The sequence below is a fragment of the Triplophysa rosa genome, linkage group LG21, assembly GCF_024868665.1.
Source record: "Triplophysa rosa linkage group LG21, Trosa_1v2, whole genome shotgun sequence".
Taxonomy (NCBI): Eukaryota; Metazoa; Chordata; class Actinopteri; order Cypriniformes; family Nemacheilidae; genus Triplophysa; species Triplophysa rosa.
The window spans coordinates 11,258,877-11,280,390 of NC_079910.1; the positions used below are offsets into that span (position 1 = coordinate 11,258,877).

The 21,514-nt window shown below is 39.0% G+C and overlaps 1 protein-coding gene across 1 annotated transcript in view; it reads right to left on the reverse strand.

Annotated features, from left to right (window-relative positions):
- Positions 1-80: 80 nt before the first annotated feature.
- Positions 81-21,514, reverse strand: part of camkvl (CaM kinase-like vesicle-associated, like) — a 29,828-nt gene continuing 8,394 nt past the window's right edge. Inside the window, exons 2-11 of the mRNA XM_057320227.1 lie at positions 8,909-9,015; positions 8,585-8,716; positions 7,591-7,665; positions 6,461-6,599; positions 5,046-5,166; positions 4,891-4,966; positions 4,572-4,708; positions 4,395-4,473; positions 4,169-4,256; positions 81-2,317 (exon numbers count right to left, since the gene is read on the reverse strand). Coding sequence (XP_057176210.1) covers positions 1,016-2,317; positions 4,169-4,256; positions 4,395-4,473; positions 4,572-4,708; positions 4,891-4,966; positions 5,046-5,166; positions 6,461-6,599; positions 7,591-7,665; positions 8,585-8,716; positions 8,909-9,003 — 2,244 coding nt within the window. The 5' untranslated portion in view covers positions 9,004-9,015 and the 3' untranslated portion in view covers positions 81-1,015. The remainder of the gene's footprint in view (positions 2,318-4,168; positions 4,257-4,394; positions 4,474-4,571; positions 4,709-4,890; positions 4,967-5,045; positions 5,167-6,460; positions 6,600-7,590; positions 7,666-8,584; positions 8,717-8,908; positions 9,016-21,514) is intronic.

Here is a 21,514-nt window from a genome sequence, read left to right on the forward strand (position 1 = left end):
CAATTGTCATGCTTTTACCCATGACTTACTTGAGATTACAAGTCGTGCCAAATAAACAGTCTATAAAACAATATGGTTTGATTTGAGTTTTATTGAAATTTTCACAGAGTGTGCAAAAATAGCTTGAAAGAATATTCACATCACCAAAACTATAATATTTAGGAAAGTGGAAGCAACAGTTACATTTCACATACATTCGCGGCATATACAGTAGATATGAGATATTTCAGGATATATTAGCAAAATTACTATTATTCATCATCATTTGAGAAAAGAGAGCAAAGGGGTTAGAATTAAACACACAGATGGACACATATAACTGCCATAATAAATAAATGAAAAATAAATAAAAGAGCAAATGCTAGTCTCCTGTTTTCCTGTTCTGTTAGAATTTTTATTTCCTATCAATAAAGATTGTTGTGTAAAGATCTGTACAATTTGAGAGTATATAGATTGAATAGACTGAATTGTCTTTGAAATACTACAGAAAGTAGAAAGTAAGCACATGCACTGCTTCAACTTCACTATCTTAGAGCAAAAATCCAAGACCGATGAAGCGAGAAAATAAAAATATCCCCTAAAGTCACTGCTTGGTGAAGAGCAAATTTTTGCTGTTTAATGAAAGGTGATGTTTCTACACAAATTGATCTTGCATCCAAGTAAACCATATCAAGCTTGCATTCTCAACAGGACATTACAACTATGCTATCATCAATGATAGTGCTGAGTTATTTACAACCAGTTAAAGTAGTCTTAACTGTTGGATTTTATACTACAAAATATTGTTCTGCCTCAAACCTCTAAGACACTTTCCTCTTTAAACATAAAAAAGCTGCTTATCAGTTAAATACAATCTCTTAATATTTCAGCTTGAACCCCAAAACATTGTACAGCCCCCAAAGGTATGCTCTAATTTCATGTCAGAAACCCTCAGGCAAAAGATTTTATTTTAGTTGGTTGACCTACTTCACTGTTGAGCCTACACATTCTTATAACGTATTTACAACCCTTTTCCTCACACACTTCCCTTTGGTGACTGGCCAGACCGCATTGTATCCCTTTGACCATCACTGTTATCTTCATCAGCGGTTGGATGACCCTGGACTTGACTGGGTGGAGAGGGTGGTGGGTAAGCGGGAGGGGGGATGGTTAGATGTGGTAGAGAGGGCATCGTTGGACGTGGTGTGGTAGGTAGAGGCGGAGGGGTCGAATGATGTTGTGTTCGAGGTCGTGGTGAAGGTGAAGAACTGGCGCTCTTGGCTCTCGGCAGGGTCTCGGGATGATCGCTGATCTGCTCTAGCAATGAAGGCATGTCTCCCTCGATCTTCTCCAACACGGCAGCCATTTGCTTTTCTATTTGTTCAATTACGCTGTCCATTTGCCAATCAGCACCGGCTCCGCCCCCTGGTATGAGACCACCGTACACAGCCCCGCCGCTAACAGAATAGGTTGGACAGTATGGGTTCCCATATCTAGACGCACTGTGGATCTCTTGTACATCCTGCATAAATACTTTTTTGTCACGGCCGAGGCTTGATGACCCGAATCCTTCATATGTACACTGGATGTTTTTCACTGACTGGCTACCCTTGTCTGTTTTTGCTTTCTTTAGATCTTTTCTCTTGGGCTTAACCTCTCCGACAGCCCCAACTTCTACTGGCCTCTCTGCTACTGCCTCTGGAAGTTGTGTTTGACACCAGCTGCTCGGCTGTACATCTGGCACCGCTTTGGTCTTGTTCTCTTTTTTAACAGACTGTTCCTTTCCGGTTGATACCGTATCAGTTTTCGCATCATAACATAAGCCATGATCCATCGAAAGATTGGCAGCAATTTTACGCCGATTTGGCGTCTCGGGGAAAGATGACGATTCCTTCTCAACATTGCCGACAGGAACACTGTTCTCTCTGCTCGAGGTTTTCATGGGCTCAGTAGGTGCTGATTTCTGGCTCTCTTCTGTTGATGCTTTCTCCTGGCCTGCAACGTCCTTTTCGTGAGTTCCTTCTGTAGACTCTTTATTTTCATCTTTCTTCTGCTCCTCTCCTTGTTTTAAAGAGCTGTTTGATTTGGCAAGTGGCTCTGCAAGTTCTGAAGGCTCCTTCTCTGCTTTTCTGTGTCCTGATTTCTCTTCTTGATTCTCCCCGGGTCTGCTTTCAACGGTCACCTCATGTGACATGTTCACAGCCGAGTCTGTTTGTGGTCCCTTACCATCTAACCCTTCTGCTCTGACCCGTTCACCGTGGCTCTCTACCGCTCCATCAGATGATCCCATTTCTGAGGCTCTGAGACGCTGCATGAATGTGGTGACACGAATTGCTTTCTGTGAATGAAATAAAGAAACCAGACATTTAGTATTCGATGGATTATCAAGTAATGTGAAGTTTTCTTTGCTATCGAGTTGAAATTCGTGGTTAACATTTTAGAGGTCTGTGGTACTCTTGAAAAAAAAAGAATTTCCTCAAGGGACAGTTCACTCAAAAATAAATAATTCTGTCATCATTTACTCACCCTTGAGTCTTCTAAATTTCTTTGTTCTGAGGAACACAGAGAAAGATATTTGGAAGAATGCTTGTAACCAAACAGATGACCATTGACTAACATAGTAGGACATTTTTCTATGGTAGTCAAAAGTGCCCCAGAACTGTTTGCTTTCCTACATTCTTCCAAATATCTTTCTCTGTGTTCATCAGAACAAAGACATTTATACAGATTAGAACAACTTGAGGGTAAGTAAATGAAGACAGAATTTTCATTTTTGGGTACTATTCCTTTAATAAGCATATTTTTCTTGTTTTCTTGTACAAATATATAAAATTCATAAATCAAGATATACTTACTTGACAAGGAAAGTTACCTAAGATATCTAGTCTTGTTTCATGAAAGAAAATGTCAGAATTAAGTGAGTTTTTGTTTCAAACAGGCAGAAAATCTGCCAATTGTGTAAGAAAAATAAACTTGAATTTAGTTTCATTCTGATTTTTTACCGGTTTTAAACATAAACTTACTCATCTTAGGCCACTTTTCTTTTCAAGTAAATGTATCTTCATTTAAGATTTTTTAGATATTTGTAGGCCTACTATGAGACAGGACAAAAATGCTTACAAAAATGTAAGAAATATTTTTTTTGCAGTGTAGCAATTTTCACTCGCCGTATCCCTTATGAAATGTTTGATACTGGTTGGATTGTTCCTAGACGTTAACTAGCATGAGTTCGATTCCCAAAGAACGCACACATACTGATAAAATGTACTGTATATCTTAATTGCACTGTAGGAATAGAAGCATATGCCAAATGCATAAATGTAAATGTATTTTTGCTGTTGCATTGCATATAGTTAAGCAAATAGCGTTATGAGCGTTGGGTTTTTAAGGCAACATGTCCAGTTAAAACTTTAACTTTTAAAATCCTGTCTCAAGACCCTCAGTTATTTTGAAAAAAAAATTGACCCTCCAATCCAAAGTACTGTCCATCTGATCTTAAGGTATCACTGAAAATGACCATCATTAAATTAAATACGAGAGCACTTCCTAACACAAAAACACAGGGACAACTCCTCATACACACACACGTGACACTACAATGAATATTCAATTTGGAGATTTGTTTGAGTGAATGAAGGACTGACTGGAGCTCGAGCTGGAATATTGAGGACACTGTGAGTAAAAGCCAGACGGCGTATGATTGAATGCACATGGGACCAGCTGGGCAGTGATAAATTTGTTAGTTACTAGTGTGCAGATACAGGAAGGCTTAAGTACAGGGAGAGTCTTTCCAACAATCAGACTTGAACTACATATTTCCCACGTGTTGTTTGAAGAAACAGCTCAGGCCATGAGACACTAAAGCCATGATGCTCGAGGAAATATGAGTGCCCAAGTGAAAGATTGTACTGTATGCGAAAAGAATCTCTGCCTCTAGGCTGACCCGAGAATAACAGTACCTTCAAATCCTGGGTATCACATGCAAGGAAAAAGCAAACATGAATATAATAATAATCAGAAACATTTTTGTTAAACAACTGATTTATTGGCAATACCATCTTTACAGTTAAAGTCCTTATCCAGTGGACTAAAACTAATTGTCCTGTTTGCAAGAAAAATAAGTAATGCAATCATTCAAGGAAAATGGCAAACTGCAAATGACCGTTGTGTGATATTAGATTTGTCTTACCCTCCACTTGGCCTTTGCAAAGTTTTTCTCAAATTGAGCACACACGCCTTCCTTCAAATTCTTTTCCGAAGCCCCGTTTCCAGCGATCCTGTTTATAATACATGCAAGAAACAACATTTAAATCAAGCTTTTCTCAGTACACTGCAAAAAAAGAATTTATACATGAAAAGGGTGTTCTCTGGGTGTTCCCATGCTTTAGGCCCTAAACTAGTGTTTGTGGCCTTACCATTCATGCAATAGCGCATTTTGGGCAGTAATTCTCAGCATCTGGTCGACGTCCATCAGTCTGCACACCAGCTCTTTTGCTGTGCCACATGACAAAGAAGAGATTAATGTTTAAAGCACCAAGAATGATTTGAATTATTTACAAAGTTAGGAACTTCTCAAATCCTGATCTTAATACCAGCAGGTGAAATGTCGTCCCAATATGGCGAATCAAATTCAAACTCTCCACCAACAATACGGCAGAAGATGATCCTGTTGTGCATGTCTGTGTTCTCCTCCTCCGTTTCATCATAGAAGGGGGGGTTTCCAGACAACCTAAAAATCAGTTGTCTGTGATTTGTATTGTGTCCTGTTGTTTTGCATTACACATTCTCACAGGCATCGTTAAGTGTGCATTTATGTGTAAAGACGTGCTGTAGAATGTGAGCATAAACTTAATTGAAAGTGTTTTAAAGGGCAGAATAACAGAGAATCCAATTTACAGTAATACAACTTACAGTATGAACATAATGACCCCCACAGCCCAACAATCCACCGGCCTTCCGTACCGATGACGAGCCACCACTTCAGGGGCTGAAAGGTTAAGAAAGAATTAAGTAAACCTGATTTCACCATATATACAAATAATTTGCTAAATAACAACATGAGATACCAAGGTACTCAGGTGTCCCACATGGCTCCGTGATCGAGCCGTTCTCAAACCTGGACAGGTAGAAATCCCGCAACACAACTTTGTTGTGGTTACTCTCTCTATAGTACATAAGGTTCTCCAGCTAAAATGACAAAAAGCCAAGGTATAAAAACATGTTTATGAAAATAATCAATACTTTCATATACAAGTGATAATGAAAGGAATGACAGGGCATTAGGGCAAAGTATGATGGAATAAAAGATCTTTTCGCGTAATTTTTACTTTTTAGATGATCAGTACAGAGGAGGAACGCATCCTTCACCTGCTTTCAGTGTAAAGAATGAGCTCTATTATAACAACATCCATTTCTGAAAACACACTGCCAACAATTTGTAATACTAAAGCCTTGCTTATGACATCTCAGGCTTACAAACCCTGCTGTTGCTCTAAGACAATGATTCTCCACTATTTTTGTATTATGTACCCCTAAAGCCCTGTAAAGCTCAAGTGCCCATAAACTCACACCAAAACTAAAACGTGTTTCATTAAACTCATATAATACTGTATTTGCATTCAAAGCAACCAGATGTTTATATTAACTACTTAAAAAACAAAATTTATTAAGATTAATATAACAATCTTTTGACTGCTGTTTAAGCACCCGCTTTAACCTTCTGAAGTACCCCCTATGGTACACATACAAGCGATGCTCTTAAACAAAAAGGGAATGCCAATTTTGCAGAGCAACACAGCAACAACGTGCATTACTGACAAGAGAAATCTTTTTTATTAAACTAATGCTAGGGTTCTGAATACACCATACACCAGTCTCATAATTCATCTGCTCTCATGAGAGAACCTTTTTTGAAATTTAATCAGATGCACGCATACAGTATTAATAGAGAATGTCTGATACCGATATTCAACACAGCCTGATGCAATAGATGCAGGAACGATTGCTCCATCTATGTGCACTAGAGGGCACTACAAACACATGTTGTCTCATGGCAAACAGCCTTATAACATTAATGACTTTAGCATGAAGAATCAGAACCACAGGGGAATGCAATACTGTTTATTTCTTTCATATTTGTTTTGCACATTAAGGACACCCACAGGGAGAATCTGCAATATTACAGTCATACAGTGTTATGAGTGAAAGAGGACTAGGCGTTTGATTAATAAAACTGATTTCATTTAATAGTCTGCAGATCGGCACAAACATGTACACACAAAATACACACTAACATGGGTAAATGGATAACTTTAAGATGCAATCGCTGAGTGCCTCACATTCAAATATCTTGCATTAAATGTGCATAAAATGAAAACAAGGAAATGCGTTGCAAATCTTTTTTGCTTTATTTTTGCACCCAGTTGCGGTTCAGTGGATATCTCATACTTTTCAAGTATAAACAACATAACTGCAAACCCACCTTTAGGTTTCTGTGGACTATGTTGAGGGAGTGAAGATAGGCCACAGCTTCCAAGACTTGACGGATTACATTGGCCGCATCTCTCTCTGTGTAGTTCCCCTGATCTAATATCCAATCAAACACATCTCCACCTGTGGCCCTGTCACAAAACAAAAAAGAATTGCAAAATTCCTTTAATGCTTCAGTACTTATTATTTTTAAATGCAAGAAATATGCCATATATAATCACAATTCAGTGTAACAAAGAGTTCAAGCATCCAGGTTCATGTTTCACTTTCGGTTCAGGTCCAGTGTATTACATTTAGCAGCTTCTAGTGGTGAGGTTGCGAATTGCAACCAACGGCTCACTCCACCCCTCCCCCCTCTATTTCGAAGCACTATGGTGGCTGATACAGGACTAAGATGTTGTCACATTTTCACTTCTTTGCTGAAGGAGATAACGTATTTACGAAACGTTTGACCATTTAGGGCTATTGTAGGAACAACATGGTGAATTCCATGTAAGGGGACCCGCGGTGTATGTAGATAGAAATTCCTCATTCTAAGGTAATAAAAATATAACACTTCATTATGTAAGGTTTTTTTTACACCTCGGAAGACATTTTTGTATATAATTAAGCATTTCTGTCAATAGATCCTCCAAAAAATTACACACAGCATCTTTAAGGGTTAAGTAAATCCTTTTAATTCCTTAATTCACATCAAATTTCAAAACTAACTGTAGGTTATACATGTGAATCTGGAGCTGAATATCTTGGCAGAGATGTACACACGTGAAAGTGTAAAATCTGCATGTGAGAAGCAAACGCACCAACGTAACAACTCACAGAACTGTGATAATGCTCTTAAACTGTCAAGATTTTTCGTTCTCAACAAAACATCAATCCTCCCCAAAGAATACAAGATTAAAACAGATCTTTAACATGTAACCTCAGCTTTACAAGTTCACAGAACCGCATAGTTTTCAGTCCTGCTCCAGAAGAATGTGTATCACAAAAAATAAGAGACCGCTCCAAATTATTATTGGTTTGGTATTCTCTAGAAGAGAGAGAGAGAGACAGAGTCCTTGGCCTCCTGAATGACACACAGTAGAAACATGACTGATCACAGCAAACAGAGGTCAGACTCACAGCTCTTGTATGATGAAGAACTCTTTCCTGGTCTCGAATGCATCAATCAGCTGGAGAATGTTTGGATGTTTGACCCTGAAATAAAAACATCACGACAGAGAGTTGAATAGAAGTTCTCTCGAAGTTAATACAGAAAAGCGCTTCCAAAACAGTGAGAGAGGACATAGACAAAAATCACACCAAGGCAAATGCATTCATACCTTCTCCATATTTCATACTGTATCCCTCTACCCTTTCTTAACCATCATGTTATTTTCCGATGGATTTGATATTAGGGGTCCCAGAGACCCCAATGGTGTGTGTGTAAAAATAATAATAGCAGTTAAAATTTTTGTGACTTAATCAAAACCCAGCAGGCAGATATTATTAAAGCATTTATTTCCTCACTGTTGTACCACAAATCATATTTATGAATACTATGATTCATTTTAGCATGATTATTTTTGGATTCAATTGTTTTTTACTGATCTAATAGATATCTGATCATGAAAAGACCAAATGTCCCTCCAAGATGCCTCAGATGATCGCCACAGGAGGCGCATACAAGATGTGACTCGCCCAAGTGTAAATGCATCTGGTTGTTCAGGCAGGAACAGTAGATTTGTTTTTCTTTCACCGAATCACATTTATGCACCCGAGCGTTGACAGAATAGCAATCTGATCAATCAACATGCATGAAGTGACTTCTGCAAACCGTAAAAAAGAAACAATGTAGAAACAGTACAGGAAATCAAAATAAACAATAGTTTATGGAGGAGTGCTCTTTGTAAACACCACTCATTTATTCATAACCATCGTCTTTGAGACCCCAAACAGATTAGGAGAACTCATTAGGTATCATCCAGACACCTCAATGTTAAAGATATTAAAATGGCCTTGAGGTCTGTCGGACCCCAAACACAACATGAGGATTGAAATCTCCCAGCTGGTGTCTCAGATCAGCCCTCTCACAAACTCTACATCATCTGCATCATGCTTCCAGTCCCCCACATACATTTTCAAGATCATGATCTCGTTCTTGGCAGCCTTGCGCACTTTTCTGCCATCCTTCTTGAGGAATTTCTTGCACACGTAGACCTTGTCCGTCTGCCGTTCCTTTACGAGACACAGCTCGCAAAATTCTTTCCTGCAGAGAGAGAATAGACGCGAGTGACGCATTTTGCGCTACAGTTAATGCCAGACAGTTCTTACGAATGTAAATCATTTAAGTCCAATGTTGTGACAAACAAGTTCTACGTAAATGTTTAATGGTGTCATTTGTCTGTAATTGATGAATTGGCTTTTTTAAGGATATGATGACAGATCTATGCACACTCACGCCTTGAGGACCTGTCCAATCTCGTATTTGTCGGTGATGTCAGACAGGCTGTTGTATGTCCGCCCATCCCGCAGAGCAAGGCACCCAAATGGCATGACAGCATCCACCTGTCCAGAAGCAAAAACACACACACACAGATCACTCTCAATAAAACTAATGTCAGTCTAGAGGCGGATAGCCTGGCCTTGCGGAGACGGGTCCCAAACAAAAATAGTGAAATGCTATTAAATGCTATTTAAGTGATATATATGGTGCAACACTGTTAGGGAAATTTTGGTCGGTCTGAATACAATAAAATGCATCATGATCCTATTAAATTTTTTTTTATAAATTGCTTGAATTTTGTTAACTGGAATGTTTCATTGTTGCAGACATCTAGACGTACACTGTGGCATTTATGATCATTAAAATTACACTTATATAAGACATATTCTTTGTTAAATAGTTTTCCTAGCATAAACTAGCTAGAACATTCTCTCATTATTATGTCACTCCAAACCTGTATGACTTTCTTTGTTCTGCAAAAGAAGATATTTTGAAGAATGTTGGTAACCCAACAACACTAAACTCCATTGACTTCCATTGTATAGACACAAAACCACTGAGACATTTCTCAAGATATCGTCTTTTGTGTTCCACAGAAGAAAGTTTAAAATGACATGAGTGTGAATAAATGATGATCGATTTTTTTTGTCTGGACTACCCCTTTTACCATATCTGTAAAAAAAGAAATTTGAGAAAAGATCAAAATAAAAGAAATCTCAAGCATCAAACAGCCAACTCATATTTGTATCATATTCTCCAGAATTGATCTGATGTTTCTCAGTATTACAAGATCAGAAACACAACGGTCAAGTGAAAATGGTTGAGAGCGATGAGACAGATATATTTCTCTGTGCAGGGCAACCGAAGATCCTTAAGATGGAAATGCTGATGGTTATCAGTGAGAAAGAGGCGGATAGGAGTGATGAACGGCATCGAGAGCGCAGGACTGCTGGCTGTGTAATCCAGCTCCTGCCTCTAATCCCTAATCCCACACATGGATCTATGCAAAGGAAAGGACAGAATACAGTAGGGGAGGTTGGGAACTAGTAAAATATTACATAACCCCAAACACTGGAAAAATGCTGAATTTATCTGATATGAAGCCCTGAAATGTAAATGTTTTGTTCTGTCGAAATCGAAAACGTAAACGCAAATTACAGAGGCACTTCTGAAATTTAGCTATAGCCAGCTGTTCATCCTGAAGCAATAACAACGAGGCGTTCTCATAACAACTTCTTCGTTGTTTTTGCATAGCTATTTATGTTACCTGCCTTCTGGTAGCACAAAAACAACCTGATAACGGTCAATTAAAATGACACCGTCGTGATTGAACGTGACAAAATGAACAATTTAACAAATCAGACATGACAGACAAAAAAGCATGATGTCCCAACAATGATGTCTTAATGAAGACCGCCACATTATCATTTATATTACATTAATATTTATTTATTTGACAACTTATTTCAATTTATACAACGGATAAATTTGATCAAACCCATGAATATGCTGCTAACATCTGTAGCGGCAGCAACAATTGATCTTGAACCACACAAGAAAATATAATAAAGTGCTATGGGCTTTACTTTGAAATGGGAAAGGCATAAAAAATATTCAGGCTTCCCTCCGGATTGCGTGCAAATACCAGAGGTGACATGCTTATACATTAGGGTTGTGATGCCCATGTTTTGATGGGAGCGTTGGATTGGAAGGATGGATCACATGTGACAGCCCTGGCGCATCCAAATCCAACGTGAGCGTTTTGGGACTCAGGTGCACAATAAACACAGGTGTGAGATCAACCGACATCATTCCCTCAAGTGAACCTTTGTAGGCAAAACTTCATTAATGCTCCATTACAGTATATGCACAACGTGACAAGGGAATGAAGAATAATGAGCGATCAAAACTTCTCAGATCAGTTACGGCAAAACTAAATGTAGTTTTAATTGGGGCCCATCCATATTCATTATGGCTATTTTTACGTAACTACCTACACATCCCCAGCACTCACATACACACACGTGCACACACCCATATTTGGCTCAGAAATTAGCATTATAAAATTGACTATACCCCAAGTCAGTGAAAGTGACAAAGATGCCCCAGATATTTGAAAGACTGAAGTAGGGCTGGGTGCTATGAAGGTATACTGTATATACAATTATTAGGGAATAAAATTTAAACCGCAACAGATTTCCTTATTCTGTTTATACCGTGGTATGTAAATAAGTGGGCGTGGCTAACTCACATGCTGCACTCCACCCGAAAAATATTTACTCAGGTTGTTGGTTTTAGATGTTTAATCGGATTTACCCGAATGGCCCAAAGTTAACTTCCGGTCTGTGTTTGTTGATCGGTCTGGCTAGTGGCTAATAACTATTTCTATTTATTTAATTTTAAATGAATACTAATTTAAATCAATATTTTATTGTAGAATAATTGTATTAAATAAACAATTTGTGGAATGGGTCGTGAAACTTTGTCGCATTAAAGTTTAGCCAAGTAACGGTTCTCCTACTGGTAACCCAAAATAATACTGGCTAGACATACTTTTAACTTGCTAGCTAATGTAATTTACTTTTAACTTTTGCTTGTTTTCAGAAATAAACAGTGGGGACGTGTACAAGACGTTACGCACATGCGCAGTAACGTTTGTTTATGTTGCTGCTTTGAATCCATCTACATATATTGCTCCTAGTTAAAAAGCCCCTTTTGACATTTTGATATTTTATAATATTTTATGGGTCTAGAGTTTCAATTGACGTTATGGACAACATGCTGTGTATTACTGTACATCCTAACCGAGTTTCAACGACAAACCAAGTCATTTTTTACCAATTCTTTAGTCGTCACAGTCGCAGCTGGTTACATTTTATATATACATTATTAAAAAGTAAAAATGCACCCAAAACCCAATTCCAGCAGGCAAATACTTAATGAAAGCTGTAGTTCCATAGTCTGAAAGGCAACGCATCCACCAGAGACCGAGTTCAAGAAAGAGATGGAGACAAAGAAAGTGTCAGAAGGCTCTGGGGATGGGGGGTGGCTCTTCTACAAAGACCCGCTCACAACAGATGCCTCCCTCCATCATTAAAGACCATAAGAGCGGAGCAAGTCATCCTCACCATCACACTACCCCAGGATGCTTCTCTGTAATGGTGCTTTCTTCTCTCTCCTGTCGGTTCTGCTCTTATTAAAGCAATGAATCTTCATCCCCAGACACACACACATTTAACACCAGAACCAATCCCACAGGATATATGAGAGGAGCCCCGCTGTTCTGGAAACAACACACACACATCCACACAAACCAGTAAAGCAAAAAGCTCCTGAAGTTCAAAAGTCACAGCGTGAAGAGAAGTTTGATATTCCGTCGTCTTCCTAGTGCTTAATCTGGTGCTAAATTACAGCGTGCGGTGCTGCTTTTTTCCACCTTTCAGAGACAAACACCGTAATCATTATCATCCTGCTGGCTTTATTATGCATTTGGTGTTCTGAAACAGAATTTTGGCACCACACAATGAAATATTTGCCAGAGCTTTGGAAAACGCTTTAGATGTACTGAAAATATTGCGAAATGACTCGTAAGCAAATATTCTGCATTCAGATTCTTTTACTGTGGCAAATGTACACTATGAAAATCTGTAATCTGAGGATGTAAAAAATCTAAATATTGAGAAAACCGCCTTTAAACTTGTCTATCAGAGGCGCTTTAGCAGGCAGTTGCTAAGAAGGTTTGTTTTATGCTCTCTATTGGCTTACCGCTGTAATGACGTTGTGGAGAGTAGATGAACCTGAAAGTGGAAACTCTAAACTTTACATAGATGCAAAACTCGAGTGGTAATTCACAAAGAGCGGGCTGCAGCGAGTGAAGTGTTTCCGGCCATTTTTGTTCGCGATTTTGCTGCATCCATTCACAAAAATAAAGTTTTAATATATTTGCGGTGGGAAATTTACTTAATATATCCATATGATTTTTGGCATAAATGAAACATAATTTTGACCCATACAATGTTTCGTTTGCTATTGCTACAAATATACCCGTGGTATACTTATGACTGGTTTTGTGGTACAGGGTCACATATGGGCAATTCCAGAGTTATGGATGTGACATTTTCATTCAAAAATTGAAAAATAAATTCTCAGAAAATGTATTTATTACCAACATATGGAGTCATCTGTTTATATTTTACTAAACCTTTGATGATTGAGTTCAGAAAACAGAAAAATATCAGTCGATGCACTAGTTTTCATTTTAAAAGAGAGAAACATCCATGTGTTATGGATGTGACAAAAAAAGTATGCCGGTTTTTGAGAGACAACATTGCTGGATTTCTGTGGAATAAAATGGAGAAGGGATGCTCTTCCAAGATCACAAAATAGTTACTATATTTACATTTTTATGTGTCAATTCATGAGGAATATGGACCGTTATGGATGTGACAATTCACTTACCAGACTATGGAAAAAAAAAAAAAAAAGTGCTTTAAAACATTAAAGAGAGAGACCAAATCTGAATCTAAACCACCAAATATTGACATCTGACCTAGCAGTTTGGTGAAAACTTTGGGTAAAAACTTTTTTAAGGTTGACATTTGCATGGAATTGCCCACATACATTTGTTCCTCTGCTAGATGTATAAATAGGACCCTTACCATATTTTGGGTAATCCGTTTACAAGTGGTCAACATACTAACACCACCTCCAAAGACAATCAGAAAAGCATGTGACCAATTTTCATTCGTAGCGTAAACGCAACACTGAACAACATCAAGGACAAACTATTCAATTACCAATCATCCATTTTCTTAAAAACAGGCTTTTAAACTCTGCTTGTTACGTGGAAAGTCAATACATATGCATGCACGATCAATAGCGCATTCAACCGCATGGCCAATTTCTTGGAATTAGCCGTAGCGTGTGTGTACAGTAAAAGGGGCAGTATGAACCCCACCCAGACTGAGACAGTCCAGCTGGGCTAATGCTATAAGAGCAGCTGGATGCTCCACACATCAGGGTCAGGAGGGGGAAAGGGATCTCATTCACAGACAAGATGCTCATCCAAACTGTCTGCTCCTCAGGAGGGAGGCTCAGAAATCTGGAGCTGATGCAAAAGGACAGCCTCCACACGGGGCACCGAAGGCCGGCATTAAATCAATCTTTCACCCTTCGGGTATGCTACCAATTGAAGAAAACTGACGGCACACTCATGGTGTATGTGACTGGAATGTTACAATGTATGCTACTGAAGACCTACAGAAAGCAGCACAGAAAGAATAACAGGAGAACATCTTAAAAATGACCATTAAGTTGTATGAAAGCTAAATAACTTTGGACATATATTAATCATTTTTATGCAACATTTATTATTTATTTTTATGTTTTTTAAGGAAAGTTATTAAAATACTGTAGGTACAAATACAAATTTCATTCACCGATGACAGAAGCCATCAATGCTTTCATTCATCTCTCACACTGGGAATTCTCAGTCTCATTATCTTTAGTTACCAGTGATGACACAAACCCATTTTGTGCTTTGGCTCAATTTATAGTAAAGCACTCCTGTGGTCCTGTCCTCAATGATAAAAAGCTATTTTATCTACTCTCTGCATGAGAATGTGCCCTGCCCATTTATAATCACGATCTCCACACAGATCCATCACCACCACCGACTCGTCCGTGAGCACAAAATAACTCGCACTCGCTTTTTTAATAAGCAAACTTTGCTCACTGCAGCAATATAAATTTACCATTCAGCAATATAAATTTTAAATTCACCACTCTGCGCACGGAACGCCGGTGCTATATTTTTGTCTGAATTATGGGCGTATCTTGAATCCTAGCTGCGAAAACATGCAAATGAAGCCTGTAAATGGATTGCAAACAAAAAAATTATAAAACTAAGCTTGAAGACCCCGAGCTGTGAATGAGCCCATGTTTTTTTGCAATGAAAATTCTTTACTCACATTAAACCCATTAGTGCAAATCAAATGTGAGCTTATCCACACACTAGTACAGCAGGAGACGCTACTACTCCACCCGTTTGCCGTATAAGACGTTTTTAAAGCATGCTGACAGTAAAAGAGCCCTTCATGAGACCCTTCTTTCAGCAATTCTGCCTGTGTCCTGGCTAGCAGAACCTAAATGAGGTCCCTGGGGTCCCGCTCATCCAGGGCTATGTACAAGACATCCGCATAATTACTTTTCCCTGTTTCTCCACAGTTATAGATATACTGTATATCTCCCAGTGGGGAGACAGCGGAGCTAAAACAGGAGTCTGAGCGTGTAACCTTTGGTCAATAGACACCTGAGGATAAAAGCGGCCTCTGACTGAGAGCAGGGAGTAGAAATCAATTTGACTAGTGAAGAACAGCTACAGCCCAAGACAAAGATATTGGAGGAGGAAGGATACAGGAATGATATATATGCGCTGCAGAGAACGTTTTGCAAACGTCTGAATCGTTCATTTTAGTTTGATGATTAACTGGAGTATTTAGTTTTGATGGATTGTGAAAAAGGACAAAAATAGGTTTGATGGAGTGTTGGTGGGGTAAATGTGTGTTTGTTTGCAATTGTGTATGATTCATGCATCAGTATTAAGTTGATTATGGCTGTAAGGCCATAACTCACGCTTGCGTGTTGTAGTGAGAAAACTAATGAGATAATTCAGAGTTATGCACAAACCTTTGTTTGGCTCTGTGTTTTGGTTTGGTTAGTTCACCCAAAAATATACTTTTTTTGTCATTTATTCACCCTCACATCATTCAAAACCTGTATGCGGTTTTTTGTTCTGTGAAAGACAAAAGAAGATATTTAATCTTATTTATATATTTATTTGATACAATGGAAGTCAATGTTGCTTGGTTACCAACATTCTTCAAAATATCTTCTTTAGTGTTCTGCAGAAAAAAGAACGTCATACAGGTTTGGATGGCATGATGGTCAGCAAAATTAACGATGACAGATTTTTTTTAGGGTGAACTGTCCCTTTAAATCTTATTCAATTGAAAATATTCCCAACACAGCCATGCACATACTATATACATTCAGACACATGGTTTCTGATAATTTGGAGGTCTGGTTTTGGTGTATTGTATGACTTTTTGGAGTCAAAAACTTTATAAACTGTATTTAACCCAAAATATTATTTAAACAGGCCATTTTGGCTGCTGTGTATTTAAGACTTGTGTAACGTCTTGCTCAAAGGACATGAGTAACAACATATGGGTTGTGGGTTTGCTGTCAGGTCCAATATATTTGGTGCTCCCACATCTTTCAATTACAGTCTCTTTGCAAAGCCTACACTGTGACAGGTTCACAAAACAATTATCACTGGGACATGTTATTAAAACTGTCAAGTTTATCTTCAGGCATCTTGTTAAAATAATGGTTGTAGGTTCAATGCAAGTTAAAGGGATAGTTTACCCAAAAGTGGAAATTTTGTCATAATTTACTCATGCTCCAGTTGTTCCAGATCTGTATAAATGTCTTTGTTCTGATAAACACAGAGAAAGATATTTGGAAGAATGCTTGTAAACAAACAGTTCTTGGCCACCATTGACTACCACAGTAGGAAAAATTCTGTTGAACACAAAAGAAGATATTTTGAAGAATGTAGGAAAGCAAACAGGGCTTTTGACTACCATTGTAATGGTTTGGTTACATTCTTCCAAATATCTTTCTCTGTGTTCATCAGAAGAAAGAAATGTATACAGATTTTGAACAACTCGAGGGTGAGTAAATGAAGGCAGAAGTTTTATTTTTGGGTGAACTGTCCCTTTAAGGGATCATATTTAAATTTTGAAATTTAAAATCTGCCATCTCCGAAAAAAATATTTTTTACAAACTAAGGGATTAGTAGAACTGTCTGTGGTAATCGATAGCAGACATAAATATTTTTGATAGTGCTTAACTTGTTTTAAACCTGAAATATTCTTTTTTATATAACCTCTGTCATGGTTCTGCCCCATCTTGTCTTGCTTTTCTTGATCTTGTGGCAGAGCCATGACAGAACCTCTTGTTTTATGTGGAGAGAGACAGTTTTGGCCTTCCATATACTCCCTCTCTCTGGTGTGGCATCTCTGTTCCCACCCTTTCGTCTCGTTATTGCTTGTTAATTAGTTCATGTCCCGCACCTGTCCCCTTCTTGATTTAGTCCCTTTTATATAGTCCTCTTGTTTCATTGTCCTGTGCTGGTTCATTGTACTGTTGCATGTGTGTCCTATTTGGTGAGTTCTTGTTAGTTTAGTTATGTTAAATGTTTAACTTTAGTCTTGTTTAAGTGTAGTTAGTCTAGTCATGTTTTATACCCTTGTGTTTTGTTGTGTTACCCCCACGTGGGTCTTTGTTTTGTATTTTTGTAGTTATTATTAAAGTCTGTCTTGTTAACCCCTAACCGCTGTCTGCACTTGGGTCCTCTGTCCTTGTCTCCGCGTCTCATCCCGAGAATCGTGACAGAATGAACCAGCCATTCTGGACCCAGCAGACAGAGGGATCTCAGCGGGAGGGGTCGATGCCGCCGGACTCCCTTCCAGGGCTTGAAGCCACCGGACTCCGTTCGAGGGTAGAGGCCGCCGGGCTCCCGTCCAGGGTCGAGACTGCCGGATCCCCGTCCAGGATCGAGACCACCGGGCTTCCTTCCAGGGTTGAGGTTGTCGGATTCCCCTCCAGGGTTGAGGCCGCCATGTCCTGTCCAGCCGGCCATCCAGCCGGCGCCATGTCCTGTCCAGCCGGCCATGCAGCCGGCGCCATGTCCTGTCCTGTCCAGCCGGCGCCATGTCCTGTCCTGTCCAGCCGGTGCCATGTCCTGTCCTGTCCAGCCGGCGCCATGTCTTGTTTGAGCTTTTTTCTATGTATCACGTTTTTGGTTATGTTTTGTTTTGTCACAGTCTGTCTAGTCCTGTTTGTTCCTTGAGGAGCATCAGGATGCTGCTCCTTAAGGAGGGGCTTCTGTCATGGTTCTGCCCCATCTTGTCTTGCTTTTCTTGATCTTGTGGCAGAGCCATGACAGAACCTCTTGTTTTATGTGGAGAGCGACAGTTTTGGCCTTCCATATACTCCCTCTCTCCGGTGTGGCGTCTCTGTTCCCGCCCTTTCGTCTCGTTATTGCTTGTTAATTAGTTCATGTCCCGCACCTGTCCCCTTCTTGATTTAGTCCCCTTTAAATAGTCCTCTTGTTTCATTGTCCTGTGCTGGTTCATTGTACTGTTGCCTGTGTGTCCTGTTTGGTGAGTTCTTGTTAGTTTAGTTATGTTAAATGTTTAACTTTAGTCTTGTTTAAGTGTAGTTAGTCTAGTCATGTTTTATACCCTTGTGTTTTGTTGTGTTATCCCCACGTGGGTCTTTGTTTTGTATTTTTGTAGTTATTATTAAAGTCTGTCTTGTTAACCCCTAACCGCTGTCTGCACTTGGGTCCTCTGTCCTTGTCTCCGTGTCTCATCCAGAGAATCGTGACAAACTTATTCTAATAGTTTCTAATGAAAAATATTGCCTGCAGAATGCAGCGACTGGCCAGTCAGAATCGAGTATTCCAGAAAGTACTGTAATAAGAGATAATGACTTTAGCTTGCACAATGTGTCTATTCCCTCAGAAAACACCTTATGGAGTAATGCATCTGCTTACAGAGGCATTTATGTGAACAGCCCCTTCGGCTGTGCTCGTCTTAGTTTATTGGTCATTTCAGAAACTATAAAATTGGCCTGCCTGCTGATATATTTAATGGCAGATTGGAAAAACTTATGGTGTAATAATTATTGATTGTCTCTGGGATTTATAAGTACTTTCTCCGAAACGTAATACTGAGGCTCATTGAACAACTATTGCATATGTGCATGTAAAATACTCAGAATACCTACAGGCATTCACATGCACACGCACACAAACACCCTTCTGGCACTCTCTTTCACCAGCTGTGATACTAAACTAACATTGGAGACTGTTCAAGATTCTGTTTGAAAAACGCTCGAGCTATTCCGCTTTCCACTCCTTTATTATTTTTATGGAAATTTCATTATTAAAGAAGAGGCGAAACAAATCGAAGCCCAATTAATGAATGCATTATAAACAGTTTGTCTACATACTGCATATCTCTCTGTTTTCCTCAAGCTTTGATCCTTCACACTATTGTTCATTTCCCCAGCTCGCCCAATCCTCTGTTTTCAAATGTGAGAGTGGAAAGAACACACATAATGCTAGAATAAAACACAAAACCTGGGACGCTACAATTTTCAAATTTAAATCAGCACTGGACAAAGGCTTTGTGTTGAACAAATGTTACACAAGGCGAATCTGGCAACAGAATCGGAGAGCATCTGTTATGCACAGCCAATTAAAAACTGTTATGTCATTCATTGTTTGCCACAGTCACAAAAATGCTAAATGAAATGATCAACAAATACATTACAGCACACCCATAAAGCAGTTTACAGGGCAAATACTACAATCATTAAAGGAATAGTCATTCCAAACCTGTATGACTATCTTTCTTCTGCAGAACACAAAAGAAGATATTTTGAAGAATGTTGGTAACCAAACAACATTGGCCCATATTGACTTCCATTGTATGAACACAAATCCACTGAGGCTTTTCTCAAATTGTCATGATCCTAGTTCTGTGGACAGGGTCGTGACAGTACCATGCCTTTTGTGTTTGTTACGTTATGTGTGGAGACAGGTGGCATTTGTTTTTGACTTTGCGCCACGTGTCCTCTGGTCGCGTTTCTTTCGCCCCGCCCCCTTGTTTCCCTGTTAGTGTCCCATTAGTGTTCAATTCCCCTCACCTGCCCGCTGTAATCTTCCCGTTAGTTTCCCTTTAGTGTTTGATTCCCCTCACCTGCTCATTGTTTACTTCCCTCGTTAGTGTTTCCCTATTTAAGTCCCTCTTGTTTATTGGCCGGTGCGGTTCGTACTGAATTCTTGTGATTTATATCAAGTTATGCCTTGTAGATATCGTGTGGATTTGGATTATATAGTTTGTCACCTGGACAGTCTTGTTTTTGCCCAATGTGGGTTGTTTTCTGTTTGCCTTGCTAGTTTTGCCCCCTCGTGGGTTTATTATTTAACAAAGTCTTTGTTTATGTTTAACGTTGTCTGCACTTGGGTCCCATTCCTTGACGATTCATGACACAAATTATCTTTTGTGTTTTACAGAGGAATGAGTCACATACAGGTTTTGAATGACATGATGATAAATAGATGACAGAAATGTTTTTTTTTTTAGGTGAACTGTCCGTTTAAAATCCAACCAATATGGCATTAGAAGTCACCGCTGTCCATGATTCCATCAGAACAGACCCCATTTTTGAGCTAAAAACCCAGCAAAAGAAAAGCAGTGCTCTAAATAACCCTTCATCTTCACGATCCAACCTTCCTATCCAACAGGATCTTACAAGGAAAGCCAATGACGAACCTGCCAACAAACCAGAGCATCTGATCCAATAAGAAATCAAACTTGCACCCAAAAAACTTTTCACTGTACCCGACACTGTGCTGCAGCTGCAGTGAATTCAAAAATAGCTTTATGGTCATTTAATGAGGCCAGTCGTATGGACCTACAACAGATGATAAATAAACTACATCAATTGAGGTGAATCTGGGATACGAAAGCTCTTATTATGCGAGTTTGAGAAACAACGTTGGTGTGTGTGTGCCCATTTGAGAACAGCCATGTCTTCTGAGGAGAATTAGGTCAGTCGGACTCCTGGGAGAATCAGAGGGAAAAGAGAGAGCGAACAAGACCAAGCAAGTCAAAAGAAGACAGCGGGGACAAGGGACGGAGTGAACAATGTAGAAGGTTATAAGTGAAGGATAATGAGAGAGAGAGAGAGAGAGAGAGAGAGAGAGAGAGACCTGGAATGATCAGTGGAGGGTACCGAGGGAACAACACCTCAGTTGCAATGCTTCATAAATGCTTTGAGCTTCAATCTATTTACAACACTGAACTTTAAAAACCATGTGACTGTGGAAGTGTTGTGTTTAAAATGGTGTAGACAGGGTCCAAAATAAATTTTGTTGGCCACAGTCCACTATGGGTGGGTGAATTGAAAACCAGCCTTTAGCATTTTTTTACTGCAAATAAAACTGTTTTTTGTGTTATTACCTTAAAATAGTTTTGTCACCATCTCTTTGGAATTATTTATCTGTTAGCTATGTCTACCATGCAGGTCATTATTTTAATGTGACTGGCAGCATCATATTCAAGTCAGTCTTAAAGTGAAACAGTGCCTGTTACAAAATCTTGTATTTTGTTCCATCTTGATTTTGTTCCTGGTATTTTCATTTCAGTGGTTTAATGCCAGGAATATGTCTCCACATGGCATGACAATACTTGCTAATGCACTTCCTAACTAAACCACTGATTTGATGCGGTGCGCCATCTGTATGTTTTTTATTTTGTTGGGTCACATTGAGTATTACATTACAATTTAAGCCATACGTTATTTTACGATTTATACAAATGTTATTGCCAACTGGCCAGTGAGTTTAATTTACTCTACGTGCCAAATCCTGTTTGTACTTACATTTGGAAAGTGTTCATTTTGGATCTTGTTTGCAGAGAT